Raw genomic sequence first — 16,757 nt, 5'->3', positions numbered from 1 at the left:
AGTGTGTTCGGCGCACCGCATCTCAGAGCTACAAGCGCTGTCCTGCCGTGATCCCTTTCTCAGGATCACTCCTGAGGCGATCCATCTTCGCACGGTTCCCTCCTTTCTACCTAAAGTGGTCTCACACTTTCACCTTAACCAAACCATATCCTTGCCTACTACGGCGGGTTTGAAGAAATCCGAAGAAGGGCGTTTACTACGCCATCTCGACATCGGCAGATTGCTGCCCAGATATCTGGAATTGACACAAGAAGTACGAAAGACGGACCATCTTCGTCCTGCACAGCGGAAAGAAACAAGGTGATGCGGCCTCTCGGCCCACCATCGCCCGCTGGATTAAAGAAGTTATCAGAGCAGTTTACGTAGAGGCCAGGAAGTCACCGCCTCTACAAGTCAAGGCTCATTCTATCAGAGCCCAAGCAGCATCTTGGGCAGAATCCAGGATGCTGTCGCCTGCAGAAATATGTAAAGTGGCGACATGGTCCTCCCTCCATACCTTCTCCAGGTTCTACCGTCTGGATGTCCAGGCCAGGGAGGACACAGCATTTGCGAGGGCAGTCCTACGCGGTCCTCAGGCAGCCTCCCATCCAGGCTGGGAGTAAAGCTTTTGTACATCCCATTCGTTCTGAGTCCATCTGGCTACACGTTAGGAAATGTTGAGATTACTTACCTGATAATCTCCTTTTCCTTAGTGTAGACAGATGGACTCAGCATCCCGCCCAGGCTGCCGGTATACATGGGTTTCACCGATTCGAGGTGGGCCATGTCATTTTCTTACATAAGAGCGTCCCCTTTGCCAGGTGTCGTTGCCTTCCGGTTGTGAATGCTGGCGGTCTCCAGCTACTATCAATCGGTCAGGGGAATCCTGTTTCACTAATTCATTGATCGTCAGTACACATACATCCATAACAGCTTTTGCAAGGAAGATTACTGAGTTGCTACGCTTCCTGTGGGGGTATATATACCCGTGCTGACATCAGATCCGTCTCCAACTGCTAGCACGAGCATACTATACCCATTCGTTTTGAGTCCATCTGTCTACACTAAGGAAAAGGAGATTATCAGGTAAGTAATCTCAACATTGTATGTGTAGCAGAGGTTCTAAACCATGGGATACCACAAGCTGAAAGTCAGCATAATACAGGAAATATGTACAAATGCACGAAATGTGCAGTCTGTGGTTCTAGAGTGTTTCAGGTTTTAGGGTTTTTTTTTTTGTTTTTAGGAAAACCAAAAGGCAGGAAAGGGTTCAGATTATCAGAAATTGAAGGACAGCATAAATGATTAAAATTCATGGTTTCAATCGCTGCAATAATTTTTACCGATTGTGCAAGCATTTATAGTTCGCAAATGCACGAAAACATGCACCGGTGGTTCTAGTGATACCCAGCTTGGGTTAACCAGATAACTTTAGGCCTCCTTCAGAGCAGGTCTAAAGTTATCTGGCCTCGTGTGGCTAGATAACTTGCTAGTTACCTGGATCTCTTCAGAGAGATCTGGGCAAGTAATGCATCTTAGGGAAAAAATAAAAGTTGTGGGCCTCCTGGTCCAATGCACTACCATGCTCTGTCCTCTGCTGTCAAAAAAAAAAAAAAGGAAAAGCCTAAAAAAAAGTATAAACTGCCACAACAAGATTACTTCCAGCTCAAGCCTCTGCCCTCCCTCCTCACTTAAAAATTGTAACTTTGACTTCTGTTTTCCCCTACAGCCACCCCCTCCCCCACCCTAGGCTGAAGTCCTCCTACCCACCTGTTACCGTTAAACATGGGCCCTGTCCTCCTGTTGGGATCGCTGTGCTCTGCCATCCCAGCTGCTTCCAGCATTATTTATTTATTGATTGATTTCCTATACCGTCGTTTGGGGGGGTACCATCACAACAGTCAGGTAATAATGCTGGAAGTGTACCTGTTTAGTGTAAAGCCAGGGCTGAGGATGCTGTTGGGGGCAGAGTTCACAGCTCCTTGAGGGGAGGGAAGCGTGTCCCAGTCACTGAGTAACAGTGGTACCTATCTGACCAGGAGTGCTCTGGTGGGTGACCAGCTCATTTCAGTGGCAGTGCTGTGCATTGCCTTGGAGAGGAGCTGGGTTCAATCCCTGGGTCAAGTGTTCTGTTTCCCAGGCCACTTTGGAGGGGGGGAGAGAGAAGCAACCCCCCCCTTCCCCCAATTGTCTTGCAGTGGCGATTACAGGGTTCTGGAAAGAGCTGAGGATTTGTTACTGCAATGACTGAGCCAGGTGAGTTAGGAGGGGATATGAAATAGGCGGAAACCCCCAGGCAGTTGCGAAGGAAGGTTCCCAGCTGAGATGGCAGCTCGAAGAACAGAAGGAAGCAGCCACTCTCTCTCTTCCCCCCCCCCCCCCTGCACTTATGCTGGGTTTCGGAAGGAACCCTGGTAAAAGCTGGGAATGGCGTAAAAGGAAGGCAAGCAGAGAAAGAAAGCTGAAGAATCTCAAGAGTGAAACTTTGAAAAGAACAGCAGAATGGCAGAAAGCTTATTGAAAGAGGAAAAGCAAGATCAGGAAGGGAAAGGACTGATGGGATAAGCACAAAGGATTCTTCATTGCAAAAAAAGGAAAAAGAGAGCAGAAGTGCAATCTAGCAGCACATGTTTCAAAGTCCCTTTACTCGAACGATTCAGCAACTTGTTGGGACTGCCAGAATAAATGGGTAATCTGAGGCGCTGTTATTCAATCTGTTATTAAAGCTCTGTTGAAAAGCTGGGAGTTAGCAATCTGTTAGAGCTCTGTTGTTAAAGCTAAGAGATAGCAATCTGTTATTGACGGAGTTGCTGGAGATTGCAATCTGTTATTATTTAGAATAGTTGTGGGTGGATCCTTGGACCAGTGGCAGGTGCCCACGCCCTCGGGGGAGCTCCCGAGAGGGACCACTGGTTAGGCTTAGTGGAGGAGACAGACACACACTAGTTCTTTTATTAGACAATATATTAGATCACCAGAGGTGGCAGTAGTGAGCTGGAAGCACCTGGCTGGGTGTAGTCCCTCAGGTACTGGAACAGCGATCCCAAGGTGGCTGAGCTGAAGAGAAACTAAGAAAGTGAGTAGATAGGATATGCAGAGTTCTGGAACAAGTCCTTGATGATAACACTCACACCATAGTCTCTTGAGGCAGCCCTGGAGTTGGAATGCAGTAGGCCCTCGAGGCGCGAGTACCTGGTTCCAGGGAAAGCTCTGAGAGATAGATGGAAACTCACTAATGTTGTAAGCAGCGATGACTTCTTAGCAGCAATGGTATTCAGGAGCCTGTCCGGGACGTGGGCCCTCGAGGAGCGAGTACCGGTTCCAGACTGTGACCTGAAAAGAAAAAGAGAGAGTGAGGCCCCCAAGGAGCGGGTACCTCTAGTGAAGTCCGATGAGGTAGAGTAGCTAGGGTTGCGGAGAGCGAATCCCATCTGCAGCGACCTGGAGGAAACTAGGTAAACATATCCCTTGCTAACTTGTCTTGTTAGCGAAAACTGAGACCTTAAATATCTGGAGCTGATGACATCATCTTAGGGGGATGCCCCTGAGGTTCGCACCAACGCCAGTACATCAGTCGGGCCACACGTGTGCGCGCCCTTACGCATCTGGTCAACATGGCGGCTTGTAGCGTCGAGCCGGTCCGGGAACGCCGGAGGAGGAGGATGTGGAGATGCCGCAGCAGCTAGCCTTCCATCAACCCTGGAGGGAGTCACCAACAAGGTAAGGTGGGCGGAGCGGAGACGTCAGGCAGCAATGGACACAACAGGCGCTAGAAGTCCTGGTGGGAAACGCAGGTCTGTCTGGCAGGCTGCAATACGGTACTAACTAGAAGTCCTAGTGGAAACATGATGTCAGGCTGTCATCCACACAAGGCTAACCACAACTCTTGCAGAATCATCTCAACCTTTTATTTTCAAAACAACTATCAAACACTTGATTAACTTCACCTCCAACAACAAATGTGAATTCTCTCTGTGTGCTTGGAGTGCAGCAGGTTTACAAGTTAACTTCCAATCTTGAGCAGGGAAGTTCAGTTCAGGTAAAAATCTGCTTAGCTGGGTGAGGAGGTACAGGTTAGGGGGGGAGACCATGGATCTCTTGCTATAGTCTCTCCTGTACTGCTCACTCCCAGTAAATCCCCCTTTTAAATCCTAGAGGACCAAGCTGAGTCCTCAAGGGTGCGGTTGACATGTCTGGGCTTCAGACACTGTACAACTCCCTCTGGGTTTGTCTGCTGCGGTTCATTTGAGCTGGCCTGTGGCTCCAGCCTTGATTTTCAAATCCTCATGTGCACCCTGGCTACAGTTAATGAAGGTGCAAATTGTGCTGGCACTTTTGTACCCACGGACCTTGAAGAAGCTAATTTTTCAAAGGGAAAATACCTGCATAGTTTTCTTTTGAAAATTTGCTTGAAGCACCTGTAAACCTTCAAATGACCTACTTTGCTGACAGTTGCCCCCACTGTATAGAGCTATCCCTATATTGATAAAATCCTAACTGTGTGTACACGGTGCTGGATTCAATATTAGGAGACACCATTGAGGAAAAGATGTTGGAGTTGTCATGAACAGTATGTTGGCATTCTCAGCTTAGTGCATAGCAGTAATAAAAAAAAAAAAAAAAAAACAGGGCTAGGAATTCAGAAAGGAATAGAAAAGAAATCCTGGAAATATACTTCTGTATCGATCCATGGTGCGATTGCACATTGAATATTGTATGTAGTTCTGGTTGCCCCATCTCAAAAAAGTACTAGAAAAATTATAGAGAAGGGGGGATGAAACAACTCTTAGGAAGAAAGGCTAAACAGCTTAGGCTCTTTAGTTTGGAGAGGATGACTGAGAGGGTATATGATTGAGATTTCTGAAATTGAGTGGCTTGTCGAGAAAATGGTTATTTGTCCTGTCAGAAATATTTATTCATTAGTATGTCTCACTTCTTCCAAAACACTAGTGCTCAAAGGGGTGAATTTTAAGAGTTGCTTGCATTAAAAGGCCCATATACACAAGCATATAGGTCGAGTGTAAGGAACTCTTATTTTAAAACCGGAAAATTATGCGCATATATGCACGTGCAGGAGCCACAGAATGTGCGGAAAAGGGGCAGGGCATGAATGTTCCAGAGCATGCATTACTTTGCACTTGTCCACATTAAATTGCATCTGCCTCTAGATGCCCAGTCTCCTAGCCTCACAAAGAACATAAGAAATTGCCATGCTGGGTCAGACCAAGGGTCCATCAAGCCCAGCATCTTGTTTCCAACAGAGGCCAAAACCAGGCCACAAGAACCTGGCAATTACCCAAACACTAAGAAGATCCTATGCTACTGATTCAATTAATAGCAGTGGCTATTCCCTAAGTAAAATTGATTAATAGCCATTAATGGACTTCTCCAAGAACTTATCCAAATCTTTTTTGAACCCAGCTACACTAACTGCACTAACCACATCCTCTGGCAACAAATTCCAGAGCTTTATTGTGCGTTGAGTGAAAAAGAATTTTCTCCGATTAGTCTTAAATGTGCTACTTGCTAACTTCATGGAATGCCCCTTAGTCCTTCTATTATTCGAAAGTGTAAATAACCGAGTCACATCTACTCGTTCAAGACCTCTCATGATCTTAAAGACCTCTATCATATCCCTCCTCAGCCGTCTCTTCTCCAAGTTGAACAGCCCTGCAGTTTCTCACAATCTGCTGCTGTTTTAACAACTCAAAACAATTTTGTGTTATCTAAATTTGATCATGCCATTCGCTGTTCCCTTTTCCAAATCATTTATGACACTCCAAATCATTTATGATCACTGTGACACTCCTCTCCTGACATTTATCTAATTACCAATCTACAATAGGACACTGCCTCCTATCTTGTGACCTCCCAATTTCCTGAGGATTCTCTCATGAGGGACTTTGTCAAAATGCCTTCTGAAAATTCAGATACACTACATCAACTGGCTCATCTTTATCCACATATTTGTATCTTCAAAAAAAATCTAGAAATTGGTAAGGCAGGATTTCTCTTTGCAACAACTTATAGACGTTTTTATGTGCATTTAAAAGATTTCTTTAAAAATTGACTTAAAAATCTTTGCTGTATGTTGGCACCCTTGTTGGGCTGAGAGTGAATGATTGAGAAGTCTAGGGAACCTCCTAGAGGGCATAGTCATTGGGATTCTTCTCAAGACTTCTCGCAACTTCAGACCATTCAGAGGGATCCCCTTGACCCAGAAGAGGAAGAGGTTGAAAGATTTGGTAATTCGAGGGATCTTGGGGAGACCTGTTAACCATATTGGTGACATTGGTCTTTGTGATAGAGGCAAAGGAGTCTGAGAAGGATGGGAAGGCAGATCCTGTACTGGGAGGCTTTCTGATCCAAGATGTCTTTGTAATTTACCCTATGGTAAGGGTGATCATAATGGGACGAACTGAGCCACTATAGGACCCATCCTTAAGTCTTTCCAAGTTGATCAGGGTGCTGATAAAAGAAATGACCTAGTGGGGCGCAGTCTCCGAGATGGGTGGTGCTGTGTCAGGATTATCAAAATATAACACTTTCGGTAGAGGGAGCAGCATCCCCAAAGGACAGCATGAACAGGCATATGGAAACTGCTGTAAAAAGTGGTTGACTTAAGCAGTGGTTGGTTTTCCTCTAAGGCTTTATTTTATTTACTGTATTTCTTACTTGTGCTCTCCTAAGCTCAGGGTGGCTTATAGTGTAACATAGATAATAAAATAAAAACAATGCAAAAACCAGGCTTAATTGATAGGGTTATAAGTAGAAGGTAAACATCTGGGGGTTGTTTTTTTTCACATTTAGATAAGAGAGTGAACCTTTTAGCAAAGAGAGAAGACTTTTCAGTTGCAGGGGAGTGGGTCTGTAAGGTGCCATTATTGAAAAAAAGAATATCTAAATCCTTGTGATACTGGCAGTCATCAACCTTGTTCCAACATCCCATTTTATGAAAAAAGTGATTGAAAGCTCTGATGCTAATTACAGAGATTTCTAGATAACTGTGTTGCATCCAAGGGAGGGTCATAGCACTGAAACTGCACTAAACAAAATTCTGCTAAATGTTGATAGGGGAAGTGATGCTCTTGCTGCTGCTCTTGATAATATCTATCATCAGTTTCTGATCTCAAGATTTGTTGATCTGGTTTTGGAAGGAATAGTTTTAACCTGCTTTAAATCTTGTTCTGCTGGAGCAGTTGGGATAATTCACGGTCTTGGCTTTTCGTTAAATGCTTTGAATGATTACATAGACACTTTGGAGCAGAAGTAATCAAGTGTTTTATGTTTAGTAATCCATGTTTGTTGTCTGTCTGTTATTGTTTAAGATTATATATTGCATAATTGGTACAATTTGGCTTTTTTTTTACTTATGTACTCAGTTGCTTTTTGTTTAGATTATATTTCTGTTGTATACTGCTTTGTAGCCTAATGGAAGAAGCAGTTAAATTGTGAAATAAAAAATATGTAGTGGTGGACCTCAGGGTTCTGCTCTGACATCTATTCCGTTTCATATTTTTGTAGCTCTGCTGGTGACAATCATGAAAGCCCATGGTTTCAACTATTTATAGGCAGATGATATTCAGGTAGTTGCCTATATGGATCCAAAGCATCCTAAGAACATTGCTGATTTTAATCTTTGTTTAAACCAGGTTGCCCAAGTGGCTTACCACAAACAGGCTTAAAGCAAATCCTAGTGGATCAGAGTCTGTGTGGATTACTAGAAGAAGTAATTCTATGAATGTAAGTCCTCGGATATCTGCTGTTGATACACCATGGAAGGATACGGTCACTACATTTAGGCATAAAATTGGATGCAAGACTTTCTCTGTCTGAACAATTGTCGTCTCTTATCCAGTCTGCCATGATGGATCTGTAAATTTCAGTCCAATCCCTGGTTCTAACTGACAGATTATTGTAATGCTCTCTAGCTAGGTATTCCCGTGACTGCATCAGAGAATCCAATGTCTCCAAAATTCTGCTGCAAAACTTATTTTTGATCACATAAGTTTGTCCATGTCACTCTTTTGGAGGACCTTCACCAGCTCCCAGTTGTGAGGATTAAGTTAAAAGTTTTATCTTTGGTTTTTAAGGCTTTTTACATGAGCTGTCAAAGCAGTAGCACTGCTTAGCCTTGGTACCCTATGAGCCACTGAGATCTTATGTTCATCTCAATGGCAACTACTTATTTTCATGCCCCTATGTTAATTAGGCTAGAAAGCACAAGGCAAACAACTTTTCGTTATCAAGGGCTATATGGAACTCCCTTCCTTTAGAGATTCACATGGAAACTACATGAAGTTTAGGAGAGCACTAAAAACATTGCTTTTAAATCTGTCTTTTAAAGATTAGTTGCAGGACAACTTATTTTAACTATTCACAAATTTTGAACTCTGGATTAACTTATTCTATTTTTATGTAATGTATTGTCTTGTGATCATTTGCTGAGATGATCTGTTTTTATTTAATTCTTGTTTTAGTATTATAAACTGCATTCTTTTTGTTGAAAAACAGAATATCAAATGAAATAAGCATAACATATCAAATAAATGCTGAGTTAAGCTTCTGAATTTGTTGCCAGAGGTTGTGGTCAAAGCAGAATAATACAGCTGTGTTTAAAAAAAGTTTAGACAAGTTCCTGGAGGATAGGTCCATTAACAGTTATTAAACAGGTAGACTTGGGGTTCACCATCTCTTACAACTGGGATCCGCCTGGTACATCAAGTGACCTCAATTAGCCATTGTCGGAAACAGGATGCTGGGCTCATTAGAATATTGGTCTCACCTAGAATAACATATCTTATGTGTTTGGGAATCTAGTGTACAAATGATCTTTCCTTGGACAATGTACCAGTGAGAGTTAGGATTGTGAAATCCCTGGATCAACAATTAGGAGAATCTTGTCTTAAAATGTATCATCTGGGAGTGAGGTTTGTTGCATACAGCAATATTAGAGAACAAGACAATTTATCTGGAGAATTAGAACAGACATAGAGGATCTCAGTGATAAGGGCAGGACTATGGCTAGGATTACTAGGCTTCATGGTGGCAACGTTAGAGATGGTACCGTGGAAACCAACAAATGCTTGCTCAGGAAGTAATAATTAAACCTGCAAATGTAACTTTAGAGACTCTTTGGACTTATCTGACTAAATTGGATTCTTCTATAAAAAATCTAACGAAGGTGGTAAATGATACCAGTTTGGTAGTTAGAAGTAATGCTGAAGTATTGACAGCTCAACAGAAGCAAGTAAATGATATGGAACAACGTTTGTTAAAAGTAGAGAATGTACAAGTTCACCAAATTAAAACTGAGGGTGAATTACAAAGGAAGATTGAAAACATAGAGAATTATTCTCGTATGTTAAATTTGAGGATCATAAATTTTCCTATTACAAGTAAAATGGGTCCAATAGATCTATTTAGAGCTTATGTAAATCAAATTCTAAAGATCCCAGAACAATGTACTCCCACAATAGTTAAAGCATTTTACATCAATGCCTCCACTTCTGCTAAAATGAGAGCAGACAAAATCTGGAATACAAAGTAAAGATTTAGAAGATCCAAATAAAGAAATCTCGGTAGATCTATCGGATTTCCTTGAAAAATCTCAGAAAGAGATTGTTATTGAAAAAAGAGGAAACTTGCTTATTACGTTAGCATTCATCTCAGATAAAGATAATATTCTAAAATATTTTTTTAGAAATAGATCCAAAACTTATTATGGTTACAAGATCTGGATTTATCCAGACCTTGTAAAAACTACCCAGCTTAGGAGGAAGAAATTCCTCGATTTAAGACATCATGTAATAGAACAAGGAGGTCAATTTTTATTACGATACCCCTGCAAGTGTGTAATTAAGATCAAAGATCAGACAGATCCAGAACATCTAAAAGCACTCCTGGGAGTAAAATAAATGGCGGAGAAAGTAATTGGGAGGATTACCTTACAATTTCATAGATATAAATTTTTTTCTTATTTGGACTGCTCAAGAGGGTTATACTTCTCTAATTTTTCTTATAAAGAATACAGAAAAGATTTGTGAGAGATTACCGTGTAAATGTTTTTTTTGTGTATTGGATTTTCATGTTTATTCTCTTTTCTGTAATTTCAGTACTGCAAGTAATTCTTGTATTGTATTTTAAAAATGGATAAATAAAGAATTAAAAAAAAAAAAAAAGGAAAGATATTCAGACAATAATGGTTTAGTAAAGTAAAGCGACTTCTAATATAAAATATATTATTTGTAGAAAGTTTATGCTCTGGTATTGAGAGATGAGTATTCCATCAATAAAACCTCTTTGAAATTTATTTTATGAATTTTTGTTCACTGGTCTTGATAAGCCCTGAAAATAGCCATGTTAAAGATGAAAGTAGCAGCACTGTTGGCAATGTGAAATCCACAAGGATTTGTCAGTTTGTCTGTACTTTTCCATTTATATTTTATAGTCTCTTTGTTCTATATTTGGCAAGAGTTTGTCCGTGTTCTGCATTTGTAATAGAGGTTAAGTATTCTGCTAATGTGTCATTTCTGTGTAGGGATCTGTATAGGGAAGCTTGATTTGTTCTGTTTTCCTAACAGGAGGTATATTGGTGTTTTAGAGCCTGGTGTAATGTTTGCAGTGTCACCTTTTCATAGGATAGTAACTGTTTGAGTGCTGGCAGTTAGTGCTGTTTTGGAATGGGAGGTTTATTATATGGTAATTGTAGTTTAGTTTATTCATGGCTTTCTGAGGACCAAGCCCACACCCAACATGCATTACAATAGTCCTAATACCATATGTGTTACAAGGATCTTTTGGGCTTTTATACAGGGTTTTCTGGTTGACACCACAGCAGTGCATGTAAATGTAATAATATACATGCTGTTGTGATATTTTTATTTCAAAAGACTACTTTGAGTGTCCTTTTTCGTGTAAAATCTTTTATTATATTTGCTTAATTTGAAATTGTGTGTGGAGAGGGCCATGGTGGGGGGGAAGTAGGGATGTGGGGGAAGTAGGGATGTGCAGAGGGACCACATACGTTGCATTTGGTATTCGTATTCGTCGGGGGGCAGATACATTGCATTTGGCAAGGGGGGCCCCTGATACGTTCATGCGTTCATTCTTATTCGTTTCCCGGCTAAAATTTAATTAACTACAACCCCCCACCCTCCTGACTCTCCCAAGACTTACCAAAATTCCCTGGTGATCCAGCGGGGGGTCCGGGAGCCATCGTCTGCACTCAGGCCGTCGGCTACCGGTAATCAAAATGGCACCGATAGCCTTTGCCCTTACTATGTCATGGGCTACCAGTGTCATTGGTGGGCCCCTGTCACATGGTAGGAGCACAAGATGGCGCTGGCCGTCCATTCCTTCTACCATGTGACAGGGGCCAACCAATGGCACCAGTAGCCCCTGTGACATAGTAAGGTCAAAGGCTATCGGCGCCATTTTGAATACCGGCAGCCGACGGCGTGAGTGCAGTAGATGGCTCCCGGACCCCCGCTGGACCACCAGGGAGTTTTGGTAAGTCTTGGGGGGGTTAGGAGGGTGGGGGGTTTGTTTAAATTCGCTCCTTTAGATGGCCGAATAATTCGGTGAAGATTCGTTGTATTCGTGGAGAATCACGATACGTTTCGCTTCCCCACGAATACAACGATTATGGCCCTATATGTTGCGGATTACCAATATGTTGCAAACGAATGCCCACCCCTAGGGGGAAGTCTGGGCATAAAGCTGTAAGATTCACTTAGGATGCCTCATATCCTTGCACTGACCCTGATTAGTAAATGAATACAAATAAAATGTAAAAAAACAAAACAAAACCCAGAATGAGGAAAGGCCAGTACTGTAATTGTTCACACAGGGCTGCAAAAAAGTTAGCATTGGCCCTGCACGGAGGGTCCCTGTGTTTGACGTACTGGCTGGGTACCTGTCCTTCCCCAGTGAAAAGAGATCCCACACAGTGGTGCCAAGTGGTGATGCGATGGTGGGGGAGAAAGGGGGGACACAGTGGAGACAACACACATGCATTGGCTCCCTGCTATGCCTCTGGCATGGACCTTGCAGCCATTAATCTTGAAGTCTAATCATGACCTTTTCTCCTAGTTTTATGCCTCCTTGTTAATGGTTTCTCTCTTTTGACTTCTTATTTATAGCAGACGCAGGAATTCACAGAGTAAAATGTTGAATGAGCTTGAGGAGGACGACGATGAAGATGATTTCAGTACAGATGGAGACAGTCTCTACGCTGCTTCTTCAGGGTATAAATTCTCGAAGGACAGTGGTCTGAGCTAAACTGAATTACATTTTTCATTTCTAGTTCTACAAAAGTAGTAGTGTAAAAAAAAAACAAAAAACCAAAACCCCCACCACCCTACATGTTTAAAGAACAGCAGATGTAAGGAACCAAAACCATAAAGGGATTTCAGACACTGGAACCTGGCCTGGCAGTATCTCATTTCCATGGAGTACTGGGAATACAGCTATTTTACGATATATTTAGATGTAATGTATATTTATATTTTATATTTACAAAGATATATGTAAAAGCCTAGGGATAAACATGTATCTGGACATTTACTTTCGCTGCAGATAAGGTAATCATTCAATGAAGCTATTTAAAGTGAATTTTATCATACCATTATGTGATTATTGCTAACATTTATGGACCCCCCGATTAAATAGCTGTAAGTAAAGGATACTGAGATATATATATATATATTAGTAAGCTATTCAATCATCCCAGATGTTAGGGTTCCATAAATGTTAGCAACAATCACTTAAAGGTATGATAACATTCACTTCATTGAATGATTACCTTAACTGCAGCCAAAGTAAATGTCCAGATACATAGACTGTATATATTTTACTGTTGACACTTATAGTGCCATTTTATTAAATTTAAATGTTTTAAAGATCAGGCCTATATTCTGGCCTAGAGACAATTGTATATTCTAAATTGCCGTGAGTCATCTTTCTTTTCGTTGTAATCCATTGACTGGGTACCATGAATGCTCTATTCCATCCTGTCCCAACCCTGAGAGACCTCATTTAAAACGACTAAAACAGTGTGATTAGAATCTGTTTTTGCTGTGTTACATTCGTTTGAGTGAGGTTGCTGAAAATGCAAAATAAAAACAAATGCGTTATTTGTGTAATCCTACAAAATTATCAACAGTATTTATCAGGCCCGTGATTGCCAGTAGGCACACTAGGCTTGTGCCTAGAGTGGCAAAATTCTGGGGCACAGCAGAGCAGCTGTTCTGAATCTCTCTCAGCTGTGCCCAGCCACCTGCTTCCTGCTCCAGTGTTTCCCCCTTCCAGCCATGGGGAGGGGAGGAGTGAGGCTGAGTGGGGACAGAGCAAAACAAAACCTGCCCTATTCCAGTCTCTCTCTTCCTGTCCTGTGCAGGAGCCAGGGAACTGGAGGAGGAGGGGTGAGGCCACAGCAGGGAGCGCTCTGTTTCTTAATCCAGCCTCTTTCCTTCTTGTATTCAGGGATATGAGGGGAGGAGGTGAGCCTGGAGCAGATAAAGCATAGCAGAGAGGACTGCACCTTAGACCTTCTGCTGTGTTGTCTCATGTATGTGGGAGGAAGAGGTGACAGCCCCAACAGTGCCTAGGAGAGGCAAAATCATAAATCTGTCACTGGTAGTTATATGACTCCATCACAGCTCTGTACTGTATAATTAGGCTGTGCCACCATTGCAATAATATCGCTGAGGTCACGAATCACAGGAGATGCACATCCACCAGGGTTTCCCTGCTATGCCCTTTACTGTGTGTCCCCTCCCATCTTACTCAGCCCAGTCATTGTAGCAGCATTCCTCAACTGAGGGCCACACACCAAGATTCCTTACAGTCGTGGCCCCAAATCCAGCCACTCAGTTACCACTGTGTGATGTCCCAGGCTGCCTGACCCAAGGGCCTGTGAGCGCTGTCTCTGCGGCATCCAAGCCGCGGTCAGCTCATGAAGCAGAGTTCTGACTTGGGAGCCAAACTCAGGTTCTCTGTATGGAAGTGGATAGCCCAGCCACTGAGCCACCAGGCTGGGAAACCCCAGCCCCCACTCCAAAATATTTTTGGACAGCTTCATGGCACAATTGATAGGTTTCAAAATGCTGTTGGTAATCATAAGGGAATTATATGCACAAATTATATGTAAGATCCATAAACCGGAATAGCAGCATCTCTTTTGCTAAAACTGAAAAAAAAAACAAAAACCTTTTTACAATACTGGAAGACTTGTTTATAGTTCTTTAATGGACCACTAGGACCTGTTTTTTATGTAAGTGGATAAATGCTTGCTAGAATTAGAAATAAGGATTATAGTGAGCTTTTTGGCAACAGATTTCTTAAATTTATGCAAGATGACTGTGTGAAATTTTCTTCTGCTTTTCTTCCTATCGGAAAAATGTTTCATTAAAAAATTGACTCAGCATTTCCATTCTGAGCTGCTCTGCATGTTTTGTATTTTGCAGCATATATCAGTGGTGCAGCTTCTGCTTTCCTAGAAGTTTTGTATTTTAAATTCTGCTTTTTCCTCCTTCCTATATGAAGAGAAATATTGCAGAAGCTCTACATCAAACATGTTAATAGAGTTCATGCTGGTTTGTTTGTTTTTTAATTAATTTTGCTGCTTCATAGTTGACCTATTGAAAATCTGCTGCCAAATAAAATAAGCCATAATGAACTTTTTTTTTTTTTTTTTTTTTTAGCTGATTAGCTGATAATTAACTCTTTCATCTAACTCTTTCCTCCCCCAGTTAGAAAAAACCTTGTTTAATGTAACTTTACGGTTCTATGCACTTGTTCAATGTTCTGTTTTTACACCCCCTTGTTTCCTGTAAACCGGCATGATGTGATTGTATCACGAATGCCGGTATAGAAAAACTTTAAATAAATACATAAATAAATAAATAAATAAATATAAGTACATTGTATTGGGTGAGCCAACTAATGGTTCCTATGGGTATGACCTGCAATCGTCTGTGCAAGGGAATGAAGGGTGGAGTAGCTATGAGTGGCACTTAAGTGCTGGCCATATCGCAGAGGACACGCAGGGAGAGCAAAGATGAAGTATAGGAGATCTCAGGTGGTTACAGACAAGTGCAAAATCCCAAGCACACCTTAACAAGAATTTTACCCAATAAAGGGCCAGTATTAGTACTATACCTCAGCAGGGTTTTGGATATGGATTGATTACATTTTCGCTGATTCTTATGAAAGTGTGTTTGGGCAGTTGCACACATGTTTGATCTGCTTAGGATTAGCAGTCACCTTTATACATAGTATTTTTCTTATGGAATTTTCAAACAAACCTAGATCTCCCATAAGTGGCAACATCCTTATCATTGAGATCATAATCCACAGACCAGTGTCCTCGTCCTTTCAGGTGGATTCAAAGGGCTAAACGTGCAACAAGGTTTCTCCCTCTTCGTGCCTGAGAAAGCTGCTTACTACACCAGGCCCCGCTGAGTGAGATCAGTTAAACTATAATGAATTGTAAACTGGACAGTATTAACTTATTCTTGGCACTTGTACATATGGTATTCAAACAGATATTTACTGAAACAAACTCATAACTGACCTGTGTTGTTCTTTCATAAGATGACTTTTTTCTCTTTTAAAAATGATAATATTGCACTGTTATTGACAATCATGAGACTGGTGGCCTGTTTTGATTTTATTAATATGGTAATATGAATTATTTTTTGTTGAAATTCTTACTTAAGCTACATCTTAATAAGTTCCTTTTTTAATCAATGTTTTAGCTACTTCCAAATACACCGGGCTGCAAGAGTGAAATAAACTTATCACCCAAAACTTATGAAAGTTTCTTTCTTTTGTTGCATTTCAGAAGCTGTTCTTTGGAGAAGTTATGTACTCTTTGGACTTTAGAGATGCCTTGACAATGTTAAGAAAAGAGCAACATGCCAGCCCTGAAATCTTCACTAAAATCTGTCTCTCCCTCAATGAGGCTTGTGTAGACATGAGAATAATTATCATGCTCCACTTCAGAAGTGCTGATTGGCAATTTCTATGATCTCATTGGATGATTAGCAATAAAGCAACGGAAAAAAATTTTGTTTGGAGGTGTATGATGCCTCTGCATGATCCAACATGCGTATAAACTAATGGCACTTACCTAAAGTTCCCAGGTGCTACTACTGAGCAGTGGTTTCTGGAGAACCAGAATTACCTTTGTCACATATAAAGAGTCTAGGCTACCAAAATGATACAACTTGAGGACCTAAATATGTTACGCTTGAAGATTTGGGGGAAGGGGATATAATAAAAAGCGGGCAATGTCTTTAAGGTATAAATAGAATGCAAGATGCAAATGTTTTGCAGTAGAAAAAGATGCTATAGAAGAAGAAGCCATCACCCTTTCAGACCTATATAGCAAGGGGTGCAGGACCTGGGGGCGAATTAGCCAGAGTGAGGCCTCCGAATGCTGATATGCAAAGCTGTGCCTGTGCAGGAAGAGGAAGTTATAGCACTGGAGCTGGGACAGGCCCTGTTCACAACCCCGGGGATCTTCCTGGTCGCCGGACTGGCATAGCGACACATGAATTCTCAGGGTGGTGGGTGCATGGCGCAGCTTGCCATTGGAGTCCGATGCAAAACCAGTACCAGAATTCAAGAAAGCATGTGGTAAGCTGAGAAGGGAAGTGAGAGTCAAGCCAGAGATTAAGGAAGGTTTGATGTGTTAGAAGAGGAAAGAAAATGGTCAGCCTAGACAGCCTAGGGACTTTATTTAGATTTTCAAATTCAACAAAAAAGTGCAC

At 41.7% G+C, this 16,757-nt stretch overlaps 1 protein-coding gene across 5 annotated transcripts in view; it reads left to right on the top strand.

The window, feature by feature from the left end:
* CGNL1 (cingulin like 1) overlaps positions 1-16,063 on the top strand; it is a 231,078-nt gene extending 215,015 nt beyond the window's left edge. For 2 of the 5 annotated variants that reach the window (XM_029574341.1, XM_029574342.1), the window contains exons 20-21: positions 12,123-12,227; positions 15,827-16,063. In XM_029574341.1, the coding sequence (XP_029430201.1) occupies positions 12,123-12,227; positions 15,827-15,878 (157 nt within the window). In that variant the 3' untranslated portion in view covers positions 15,879-16,063. Of the gene's footprint in view, positions 1-12,122; positions 15,797-15,826 lie in introns of those variants that run through there. The other 3 variants (XM_029574345.1, XM_029574343.1, XM_029574344.1) reach the window with 2 other exon arrangements.
* Positions 16,064-16,757: the final 694 nt, after the last annotated feature.

The sequence above is a fragment of the Rhinatrema bivittatum genome, chromosome 13, assembly GCF_901001135.1.
Source record: "Rhinatrema bivittatum chromosome 13, aRhiBiv1.1, whole genome shotgun sequence".
NCBI lineage: Eukaryota > Metazoa > Chordata > Amphibia > Gymnophiona > Rhinatrematidae > Rhinatrema > Rhinatrema bivittatum.
This window is presented reverse-complemented; position numbering and strand designations above follow the sequence as displayed.